Source organism: Balaenoptera borealis, assembly GCF_965194805.1.
Source record: "Balaenoptera borealis genome assembly, chromosome: 2".
Lineage (NCBI taxonomy): Eukaryota > Metazoa > Chordata > Mammalia > Artiodactyla > Balaenopteridae > Balaenoptera > Balaenoptera borealis.
In genome coordinates this window covers 131631902-131643858 of record NC_138867.1, presented here as the reverse complement: position 1 = coordinate 131643858, position 11957 = coordinate 131631902, and the positions used below count along the sequence as shown (strand labels likewise).

The window sequence follows — 11957 nt, the reverse complement described above, 5'->3', positions numbered from 1 at the left end:
TTCTCACTTTTAAAATGTTGAAAAGAAAATAACTTTTTATTTTTGTGTGTGGGCAGTGTGGAACCTTCTATGGATTAGCTTGGAATGTCTATCTTCTGATTTTTCTTTGCCACACCCCTTTAATTAAAAAAAAAGTTTAAAGTTCACACAGATCACCCTGGGCTTTGTTTCTCAAAAGGTCTCACGTATTTCCGTAATATTCCATGGAGGTTGGTGGTACTTGACAAATTCACCTTAAAGGAGAAGGCTGGTGTCATAATCTATTGGTGCCTATCAAAATCTGAGATAATTTAGCCAGGCATGTAGCTAAAATCTTCCAAGTTCACGTCATTCAGAATTGGTTTTCAAGGAAGGTGAAGGGTTCTCAGAGGTAAATGACGCCATACTGCCATTGATGGTGGGGATTACCTGCTTACCGGCTGTCTTTCTAATCTCAGGAGAAGGGAGGAATAGAGTCAAAACTTTGGAGTGGGAAGCACTGCTAAAAATGACTATTTCACTAGTTCTCAAACCTGGCCACATGTTGGTATCATCTGGGGAGTTCTGGGGAAGAAAAACACTGATGCCTGAGACCTACCCCAGGGATGCTGACTTAATAGGTATGGTGTGTGGCCTGGACATCTGGAGTTTTAAAAACTCCCCAGGTGATTTTAATAAGCAAGCAAGGTGGAAACACACTGATGGGGTTGATTTCACTTTATAGAGAAACTGAGGACTTGTTACTGACTTGCTTCAAGTTAGTTATCTGTGACCTAGGGTCAAAGTGGATGACCTCCTGACTGTGGGTCCTCCTCCCCCCTGTAGCTAACCAGTCGTAAGCTGATGTCATTTCTCCCTTTGCCTCTAGGACCTGAGGTTCTCTCCTGTCCATCCTTGACATACCAGCCATTCTTTAAGTTCATCCTTATAAATTGTTTTTGAAACTGATGCTCAGGGAGAAAAGGGTGAGTTAAAAGTCCAACCTCAAAATCCCCCAAGTTGGTGCTTCAGAGACTCATTTCTCCAACGGTGATTACATCCTAACTTCTCAGCTACTTGCTTTTCTAAGAAAAGTCTGCCCAGCCTCTGCCTGTCATAGAACAGCCTAATAAAAGCTCAGCCCTGGGTGATGACCTCATCCTAGCATGCATGCTGAGAGCCAGAGGGACCACCTGCTGTGGAGGATGCCCCCCTCCTCCGCCTGACCACGTCACTCAGCTGCATGTTAATTGCAGGGAAATGTGCAAAGCCTCAATGTGTGGTTTCTACACAACCCTTGTCAGCACAGCCACTACAATTATGAAAAGTCAGCGGCTCTCCTGGGGGTGGGAGCAGCTTGGGATTATTTCTTTGGGGGAGCAAGGTGGTGAATAATAAACACCCTGGTTGTCCTTAATATCAACTAAGGGCTCAGGTTCCTGTCTGTTTTCCTGGGCAGAGGGGAGGGACAGGGCGTCTGAGACTTTATTCAATTTGGAGTATGTCTTGGGTTTTATATTTTTGCTACTCTATGACAGTTTCAATTATACTGAAATGTTGTGGTCGCCTGAAGTCCCTTTCTGAGTCCCCAAGTCTCCCATGCTCTCCTTTTCCCTCAGTCTTCCTGTGCCCAGTCTCCCTGGCTTTCCACTCATTTCTGGGCAAGAGTTCTGGTCTTTGGGTCTGTGATACTTGTGCATCCTTTGGTAGCAATTGTCTTCCCCTGGTTAATTCTTTCCCTGTTTCAAGTCTGTTAAACATCAGTTTCTCAGGGAAGCCTCTCTGTCCTGCCCCAGACCCCATTCCCCGATCAGGACTTGAGAGCATGGACCTTTTTCTTCAAACACTCGTTGAACATATACGTATTTGCGTGTTTCTGTCTTCCAATTAAATTCTCAGCTTCCTGAAATCAGAAGTTGTGCCTGGTTTGTTCCTGACTGTACCCCCAGTGCTGAGCAATGTCTAGCAGGCAGTGGCTCTCCATATGTCTCTGTGGAAGGACTGCCTGCAGGGTGCCTTCCCACCATCCCTGTGACACTTGTTCTGTGTCCTGCTCATGTGACATCGAAGGGGAAAGGGCCTCAATAATGCACAAGCAAAGGATGACATCCCACGGATGGCCTCAACAGCTAGATCAGGCAGACCTAAGGATAAGGGCTGCATCTTATTTGTCTCTGCACTGAGGGCGGGGTTTGACAGGAGATAGTAGGTGATAAAAATTATCTGTTGCCATGTGGTTGGGGAGGAGAGAGAAATTTACGAGAAGTAGCTTGGCGGGTACCAGGAACCCAGGCTTTGCAGGGGCCATGCTGGAGGTCTAATTCCTGTCCCTCCAGCTCCGAGCGTATGTGACCTTGTTGGAAAAACGACTTAGCTTCTCTGAACCCCTATTTCTCCATCTGTTGAATTGCAAGAACAGGGTTAATGAAAATGTATATAAAGTGCTTTGAACATGGAAGTTACTGAAAAGATATCTTTCCTTTATTCCTTCCTTCCTTCTCTCTCCTTCCTTCCCTTCTTTCTCTTTCCACCCCCTCTTCCTCTTTCTTCTCTTTTTCATGCAGCGTGGGGAAGGGCTCCTAATACACTCTTGAGAAGTAGGAGGCTGATCATGAACTAGGTTTAGGGGCTCCAAGGTCTTAAGAGTTGGCCACATACTGTGACTAAGGAAAGAAACAAGAGGGAAGATTCTTGCCAAAGGCCCCGGACACTGTCATTGTGGTCCACTGTGTGAGGCTGGAGGCTGCACTTCTGGAAAGAGTTTATCTGCCTTTGGAGAAGGCAAAGTACAGAATGATAAAGAGAACTGCAAACCTGGAAAGTCTGAGAGGCAAGCAGAATGTATTCACTTATCTCCTTTGGATAAGAGAGAAGTTGATGGAGCTTTGAAAATTAAGGGTTGGGTTAACTAAGAAGGACCGTAGAGGCATCTTTTCTGCAGGTGGAAGATTAATAATTCTATTAGGAGCCTCGGTGAGTTGGACAGAAGTTATGCCAACCGATGGAATTAACTATAGAAGATTGTGATGAAAGACATTGCATTAATGATTCCAAGAGATCCTGATGTTGGCTCCTGAGAAATTCGATATTTTCTTTGGAAAGGGAAGGGTGAGAATGTCTCCCAGAAGTTATGACATGATTCAGTGGCCTCTTATGAAGATTCTTGTCTTTACCTGAATGTTGTGACTTCAGCAGTGAAGGTCAACATTGTACAGGTTTAAGAGGATCTTAGTCATTAGTCACCCTGGTACCACCACCTGGCACTGACTATGATTAGTGGGACATGGTCATCCCATAGTAAGGGCTGGAAGTCCAGCTTTCCTGCTTGGGGATGCCTGGTCTCATCAGATCTTGTGAGTACAAACAGACGGGAACAAAAGCACTTTAGATGGTGTTGTGTGTGCTTCCAGGCTGGGCGGTTTTGATGGTTGTGTTTGCTTAACCTAACAGCAGCTCCTTCCAATGTCTCACTTCATCCTCCAAGAGATTTTCTCTAGATACAATTCCACGTTAATTTTTACTAATACTTACCCTATGTATGTGGGATGTCCAAAGAGAAATCAGACACACCTTCTTACCTTAAGGAACTGACAGTCTCTGTAGCTTAAAAAAGCCTGGGACCTATAAGTAGGGGCTATAAAAGGGAAGTCTTAAGGAGGCTGTAGCTGGCCACTAATAATAATATATTATTATTATAAATTCTAGTTATTATTATTTATTGAGGGCTTACTATGGCCCAAGCATTTTGCAGAGCCCTTTATATCAATTTTTTTCATATAATCCACAATAGTTTTATGAGTTCTGTACTACCACTAGCTCCATTTTATAGAAAAGGAGGAGCAGAGAGCTATTGAAACTTGTTCAAGATGACACAGTTAACATGAGGAGCAGGCAAGATTTGTGGTCAGACATTCAGTCTCCAGAGCCTTGCTTTAGACCCTACACTGCAGTATGTTCTAGGGGAGCTCCTACGATGTGTACTGGGAAAATCCTGTGACACTGGTTTGGGTCATGGCCCATGGGGAAGGTTTTGGAGGGTTGTAAAAGTTGTGCTCACCCAGTTCTTCTCCTGTTCCCCTTGCTGCCTCTGGAGTAAACTTTCCTCACTTTGGAGGGTAAGATAAGAGAGTCTTTAGGCTTATGTTTTGGATGGAGTAGGCAAAGAAAGCTTTTTAGGTTCTAGGAGACTTTGTTGTGTCCAGCCAAGCTCCTTGGAGGCCTACACTGTGTTTAGGATCTGAGGCCCATGCTTTTGCTGTGCTTTGTCCTTTCTGAGAGGACCTGGATTTGAATGACCTGGTCAAGGGTAGGATGGAGGTGCTCCTAGGTTCCCTGGCTGAATACCATCACATTACCATCCCTTAATTATTCCTTGTTATTATATCTTGGGAAGTTGCCTTTTAAATGGGTCCTATGGGACAGAAGACAGGGAGAGGGATTGACCTGCATAAAGGCGCACGGGTGGAAAGCATGAGATTCTAGGAGAGCAAATCCTACCGATGAGTCCTCTTAGTCTAGTCAAGTCAAGGTAACAGCCTAGGGTTCATTGCTCAGAATGACTGTGCTTCTTTCCACTTCTGTTGGTTTGAATCCCACTTGTCCGTCCTCTTAATTTCTGGTTCTTCCTGGAAGCCTCCTCTATTTCCTCCCTCCCGTATATCCCTATAGGCCTTCCTCTCTATGTCACAGTTTGGCTCCCTGAGTAGTTTTTCTGTGTCACTCTTTGTTAAAAATGCTGACGGTTACAAACTGTGTCTTAGTGCTCTCTTCCTCCTCATGATGTCTTGCTCATGGTGTTGCTCACATGAAGAACACTTCCTTCCAAAAATATTTTCTTACTGAAACTAGATGATGACATGTGAGGGGCCTTCAAGGTCATTGAATCCAAACTCCCTTTGGATACTTGAATCTATAGCCTGGTCAGGAATTATTCAGCCTCTATGTGTATACCTCCAGTGATGAGCTGCTTGCTGCTTATTGGGATAATCCATCCCATTTTGGGGTAGGTAGCTCTGAAAGAAAAGTAGATCTCACTTACTGTGTTCATATCTCTTCTCCATAGCTTTTAGTCCTCAGTTCTTGTTGTATACTTTGGGACCCCACAGAACTAATATGTTTTCTTTCCCCCCTGAAAAATCTTCAGGTTTTTACAGACAGCTCTCATATCTTCCATAATTCTTCTCTTTTCCAGTTAGTTGTCTTCAGCTATATTTGCTGTAGTTTTGGGTCATCTAATTAATGTGCTTACCATTCTGGGGGCATGATCCTCTTTGCCAAAGTCCATCTTACCATATGGTGGCTAAGAAAAGACCTCCCTTACCGAGCATGGCGAGATCATCCACCTTGTAGAGGGAGGATACCAACCCGCCCCCACCCCCACCCCATCTTGGGAGCTACACTTCAGTTAACGTGACCTCAGGGAGAATCTACCTTTGTAGCAATCACTCTTGCCTCACACTACCTTGAATGCCCACTTAACCCCTAACTTTTCATCTCAGCCCCCCATCTCTGGCTGATGCATTTGTTTTCTCAGGCCTTATGTTTACCCTGACACGCGCCATCTTCTTTCTTCTCTCACCGCTGTGTCTTTCCCTGTCACCTTCCTCAAAACAGCTTCCTGTCATCCCATGCCTCGGGTTGACCTCAACCTCCTGCCACTCCCCACCCTTTCTAGTAAAAGGACTCCCAGAAAACTCAGCTGTATCACAGAACAGGTTAGGAAAAGGGCCTGGGAAGACGATGCCACCTTCATCCGCTTGGATTCGCTACGCGATTTGTAGCAGAACTCGATTAAGGCAACCAGCATGGCTAGTCCAAGTCCTCCGATCAGGATGTAGAACACGCCGGCCACATTGCTGAGGCTCAGAGCGCTTGTCTTGTCCTAGGAAGAGGAGGGGGTGGGGGGAGAGTCAAGTGAGCCAAGGGGCTAGAGACCATCCAAGAAACAGCATTTTAACACACATACACTCAACCCCATCACCCTCTTTAACATTCACAATAGTTGGAAAGGCTTTGTATTTATTGACAGTGTGTTAAACATTTCCCAGGGAAAAATGTATGCATGTGCGAGCATATGTGTGTATAACAATTTTTCGAGCATCCCTGATTACATTTAATGTATAGTTAGATTTCCCCTCCTCCCCAATGCACGTTTGAGGGTGGGAGATGACACAAGAAGTCAGGGAGCAGCTTCTGCCAAGATCTGCATGCTTGAGCTTACTCCATTCTTTCAGGAAACTGTGTCCCTTCCTTTTCAGCTCAGTTCCTGCCCCCCAACCCCATGGCTGCTCAGCAACGCATTGGCCTTGCTTATTGTTTATGCCTGTGAGTGTTTTTCTGCGAGTTGGTACTTAAAATGAACTTTCTCCTAGATGTGCATTTGAATTCAATTTAATAAGACAGTTATTTTATGTATAATAAAGATCAACAAATGTATACCTTTAACTTACTGTGCTGAGTCCCAATTGAGGGAAAAAGAAAACCGGGGGCTTGTAATAGAAAAAAGGCACTGAGATAGAAAAATGGCTCTATTAAATCCTAATAATTATGCTTAATTGGAGTCATTTTTCTCGTGGAGGTGCTTGCTGAAAAACACTGTAGGCAGACTCAGGTAGCTGAATTTAGAAAGCTCTGTTGCCTGGGCTAAAAGATCTTGCACTGGTTCTGGATGAACAGGATCGTGGAACAGGGTACTTAATTCCTAGGGTCATGGGGACAAGTTGTCCATGTTCAGTAGGAGGTGGACAGAGCTCATTTCGTGGAGCCTGAGAAAGGTCATCGGTCAGTGAGACCACCTCTGAGTTCTGTCACCTCTAGTGGGGTTCAAAAGTGGGGGACTGGGGGACAGCATCTCCCCAGGTGGTGAGAACAACCAAACAAAACTGCTGGTCATGGGGGAAGGTAATGGCTTGGGGAGAGGGGGATCAGTCAAACTCTTGACACAGGCAAGGGAACATCTTTGAATCTTAGAAGCATACTCATCCCCAGATGTCACAGTGGCTCGAACACCTTTGTTTATATTGTTTGCTCAGGTACAAATTGCTCATCAAATTAAAATGAAATGCACGCCTCAGCTGGCACAGGCACACGGCGTGGTTGGTAGGTTGGTTGGTGGCACTGGGTGGGATAAAGTTTTTACGTGTCTCCATGTGTTCTTTTTCAGGTGGGGTTGTAGGCGAGCCATGCAAAAGGTGAAATGTCATGTCCTAGGGACTCCTCTGACATCTGCCTATTGGAATCTGGGCGTGGGGAAAGGGGTCAGTAATTGACCAAGTCAGTGGCCTCTGCCTTAGTTCTACTCGGTGCATTGTACAGGATTCAGCAGGGCTGAGCTTGGGGACTGCAGCTGGCAAATAGCAGCATCCCTTCCCTCCCCAGAAGCAGCCTGGGCCAGCAGAGCTGTAGGATTATCTAAAGCATACCCCTCTGGTGGCTTCCTGTATTGCTAAAGCAGATGGTTCTTGAATATGGGTTACACTTGGCAAGGCATAGTCTGGCTTTGGAAGCAGTGGAAATGATTAGTCAAAGGGGTAGAATTTCTCCTCCTCTGGTATCACGGCCTGATAAAGGAAATGTGCAAAAATGAGTTTGGTGCTTGGTTCAAGAGTTGGCTGAACAAATAAATTCCCACTTGGCCTGATTTTTCAGAATGCTCAAAATATCTCCCTGTTTGTTGTTTGGGAGTTGTGTAATTCTGCTGGAAAGTAAGCCTTTAGAGTTCTTGGAGGACTTATGGTTTATAGAAGTTGCTATAAAACTCTTCTGTGTGGTGGGGAGGCATGTTAATATCTTATCAGCTCACACCTTAGAAAAGAGTGGTTGACAGTGAAGCTCAGAGAGAATGGATGGGGAGCAGGCCTGGGGGAAGGTGGTAGACAAGAAGGCCGGGAGGAAAGGATTGAGTCCCACTGACTTCACCAGCTGATCAGCCTTTCAGTAGCTGAAGTGCATCTTGCCTCCTGGTCACCAAAGTGGTTTCTGTTTCCTTCTTCATGGTCTTTTCAAGTTCACTTTGGTTGTGGATTGTCTTCAAGGATAAGGGAGTGGTGGGCATCTCTTTTTTTTGTTACTGTCTTCAAAAAACCTTAAGAGGCCATCTGCCTCCCTGAATGTAAAAGGTGGAATGTCCGTTTCTGATATATCTTGGAAGGAAGTATGGTCAGATCTTCATAGGGAAGTGGGAGTAGGAGGCATATTCTATGTATCTGCAGAAGGGGGAAGGTCCAATGACTGAGAATCTGATTATGTCTGGAGGTGGAGAGCATCCCTCACTTCTGAAGGAGGTCTCTCTGGTCCATGGGGATGGCAGTGTATGTTGGTGAGGGGACATATGCCACACAAAGAGGGCAGCCAGATGGTATGGGCACTGCCACCTCTTGCAGGACACAGTGCTACTGATTCTTCTTTATGTTCACACAATCCTGGGAAGACCTCTAGAATCAAGGGAGCACCTGGGCCCTATCACCACCAGTGTCAGAAAGCAAACTTAGATGAAGCCCTACTGTCTAAATTTGGCATAATTTGATAGGATGTAGAATGAAGGGCTGATCTTGGTGTCTTCTTAGCCCACGTAGTTGAGGAGTTTACATTTAGGCAAGGTTTCTAATTTCCCTTATGTGCGCCGTTGGCTTTTTTTTTTTAAACATCTTCATTGGAGTATAATTGCTTTACAATGTTGTGTTAGCTTCTGCTGTATAACAAAGTGAAGCAGCTATATGTATACATATATCCCCATATCCCCTCCCTCTTGTGTCTCCCTCACACCCTCCCGGAGGCCCAAGGCCATAGCCTTCCATTGAGCTGCCGTAAGGGCTCTCTTGGACTACCTCTGTTGGAATACGATGGGTATCCTGGGGCAGGAACAAAAATTCCTTTTATTTAAGGACCAGAGCTCTGATTCCTCTGTATCCATGTAAGAGGGGACTTTCTCACACATTTGTGTACAAACAGCCATGTTCATGTTTCATGAGGAAGCTACATGCTTCCCAGCTTTGACCAGGGAGGCGAAAGACAGAATCCTAGTCTCCTGCGCACCCTCTGGGAGACCCCATTCTCTTCCCCTCCCTTAGCAGCTGCACTCCCCAGAGCCAGGCAGCTTGTTGGTGGGTGTGAAAAACTCACAACTTATCTTCTGCCAGGAGTGGGGAGAGTGACAGTACTGAGAAGAATGACAGGTGAAAAGAAAAAAAAAATTCGCATCTTTCAGAATTGTTGGGCTTGTTGTTATGGTGACGAGGCCCCTCCCTTCATCTGTTCCCCTTAACCTATTGTCTTGTTTTGTCACCTTCCCCATGTGCAAGAGAGATTTTTTCTTTTTCATATTTTTCCTTGCTCTTCCCACATAATGGGGGACTGTCCCAGACTCCCTCTGAGTTTCTGAGCCAACATCCCTTCCAAGAATGCAGAGATGGCTTAAATCTTCATGGGCAGGGTTGAGCCAGGTCTGAGGCAGAGAGATGCTTTTTAATGGCATAAGTAGAAAGTTCTAAGGAGAAGCCAAGGTCTTTGGCCATAAGACCAGTCCCTCCTACAGAGACTGGTGCTGCCCATCACGTGAGGTCTACTAAATCTGGAGCAAGCTTCAGGTTTCTCCAAATGCTTCCGTTCCTTCTTTTCTTCCTGGTGTGAGAGTTTGAACCCCCGAGAAGTAAAGGCTGCAGCTTCTGTTCTCCTCTGCCTTCCACAGATTTTCTGATGTGTGTACAGCTGAAGTTTTAGGGGCTCCTGCAATCCATCCCATGCTGAATCTGTAACCTGACTTTGCCTTTCAGGGCCATGAGAATAGTCCAACCCTTCTTCTACCTATTAGCCTTTCTGCTCCAGTAGGCTTTCTCTTGTGCTTTTCCAAACCTTATAGTTTTGGCCTAAGTGCCATTTTCCTGAGTGGTTGGTTATTTCCTGGGAGTGGAGACTCAGTGGTTGGCCAAGCTCACTCACAAGCGAGGACCAAAGTGGAGGAGTTATGGGAAGGTGGATTTGATTGAATTAAAGGAAGACCTTTCAAATCAGTAGAGCCATCCAAAGGTGGAATGCCCTGCTATGGAGAGTTGTGAGTTCCTCAAACATGGATGCATTCAGGAAGTAGCTGACGAGTTCATCTAAGGGATTCAAGCACTGGACAGAGAGTTAGACCAAGTGACTTTTGACATTCGTCCCAAGCCCCAGAGATGCGAGGCAGCTAAGGAGTTCCTAGAGGGCCTGGGATCATGTCTTTTATAAGTTCTCCCTAGAGACTAACCTCTTTAGGGGATGCAAAAAAAGAACTCATGTTAATTGGCAGCTTCTGCTGTTCCATTTCCAATCTAGGCCAGTTCCCCAGCCTGCATAATTTCCCCAAGAGCAACACAGGATGAGAATTGGCCCATTGTGCTAATAATTGGCAAAGCAAATTCTGCGAAAGTGAGGGCCGTGGGGGCAGCTCTTCTCAGCAGCGTGTGCTCAGGGACCGGCTGCTGTACAGTGCACCGCAGAACCTCCTGACTCGAAACCAAACTGCAGCAGAGAACTCAAGGAGTCCGTGTGGGTTGTGGAAGGGAACCCAACTGCTGGCGGAGGCCCCTTCCAGAGGGGGAGGAATTTTCCAAAACAGAGGCACCAGTCTGAGGGTCAAGTGGGCGTCCGCATAGGGGGCCTTTCACTGTGAACTGCCTGCCTGGACTGTGCATTGGAGAGCTGGGGTCTTGTGTGTCAGAGGAAACTAGCGGAGCTTCTGGCTCATGGCCCCAGAGACAGTGTTTGAAAGGAAAAATCTTTGTTTCTGTCTAGTTCCTCCTCCTGGGGCAGTGATGGGAGATTTAGGATGTGTGGCTTAGGGACACTGGGCAGGGCCTAGCGTGTTGCAACATTTGGTCTCCGATCTGGGTCACTGCTGTATGTTGGATGTGTCATCTTGGAGCACACATAACTCCCAGGAGATGGGTCCTGAAGTCACCGGTTCTGCCTAGGCCATTGCCTGGCTGCCTTACAGGGACTGGGAGCCCTGACCCTGTGCAGGATGCTTGGCTGGAGCCAAAAGTCTCCGTGGTCTGGGGGAGGTGGACTGCCTTCTGCATCTCTTTGTCTCAAGGATTTTCCTCCCATCCTTGTCGCTCTGACATTGCCTCTTGGGGGTGTCTTTAGTGCAGGAGTCTGCAGCGGGTAGGTGGGGGAGGGAGTCGAGCAGAGCATCCCTGTATGATTCCAGGTCTTTCCAGGTGGTTAGTGCTCTTTACCTGTGACAGGGGCAGGGAGAGGGGTTTGTACACACTGCAAGGACATAGTTGGCAGCTTTCATTCTTTTGCTTTCCAGGCCTTGCTGAGGGTGGGGGTGGGAGGATGAATACATCCAGAGGGGATGGACTTCCCCGTTGGTGGTGAGGCCGTGTGTCATAGTGAAAAGAGGTGGGGCTTGGATGCAGGAAATCTAAGCTGAGTTCTTGCCCAGGTTTGTCACTGAGTCGCTGGGCAATCTTGGCGGTGGGTGGGTGGTGGGTCACTAGGTGGGTGTTGCCCACCTCTGGATAGCATGGGAGATGGCATTAGATGATACATGGAACTAAATGACCCTGACCACAAAGTGAAGACGTTATTCACTTTTCAGTTCTGTTTGAATCCTTCTGATTAAGCCAGTGAGAAAGTCTCAGTTTGGTGCTGGTCTGTCTTTAACACCTTTTATTATTTGCTCCTTTCCATTTTCAAGAGAAATCAGGCCTCAGTTGCAACAATAATTATGATTTGAATTTTTTTGTTGTCATTGTATTTATTTTTGTGAATGCCTTCTACGTTTTTTCAAGAAATACTGATTTTCTATTTATGATAGTAGTGGTGCCACTTTTTATATGAATGAAATTAAAGTAATAACAAAAGTAATAGATTTAAAGAAACACATGGAGCAACTAACAACAGGTGGTATGTGAAAGCTTGAAGTCTTGGCAAGGTGGAACTAAATCCTCTCCAGGCTCTCTTGCAGCTCTAAAGCCTGTGATTTGTGATAGAGGCAATGCATTTGGGTCATGAGACTG

General features: G+C 46.1%; 1 protein-coding gene, 2 long non-coding RNA genes and 1 pseudogene across 7 annotated transcripts in view; 1 reads left to right on the top strand and 3 right to left on the bottom strand.

Moving 5' to 3' along the window:
- Positions 1-11957, bottom strand: part of LOC309622898 — an 843724-nt gene that overhangs the window by 129992 nt on the left and 701775 nt on the right. The window lies entirely within an intron of this gene.
- The window catches only part of GRIA1 (glutamate ionotropic receptor AMPA type subunit 1), a 315761-nt gene that overhangs the window by 14305 nt on the left and 289499 nt on the right, over positions 1-11957 (bottom strand). For 3 of the 4 annotated variants that reach the window (XR_014241162.1, XM_082379062.1, XM_082379061.1), the window contains exon 15: positions 5705-5839. Coding sequence is in view for 3 of the 4 variants with exons in the window: in XM_082379062.1 (XP_082235188.1) it covers positions 5705-5839 (135 nt within the window). In the remaining variant the exon portion in view is untranslated. Of the gene's footprint in view, positions 1-5704; positions 5840-11957 lie in introns of those variants that run through there. The other variant, XM_082379063.1, reaches the window with a different exon arrangement.
- The window catches only part of LOC309622902, a 480082-nt gene that overhangs the window by 237307 nt on the left and 230818 nt on the right, over positions 1-11957 (top strand). The gene's annotated exons all lie outside the window — the stretch shown is intronic.
- The window catches only part of LOC309622864 (N6-Methyl-AMP deaminase pseudogene), a 472574-nt pseudogene that overhangs the window by 288980 nt on the left and 171637 nt on the right, over positions 1-11957 (bottom strand). The window lies entirely within an intron of this gene.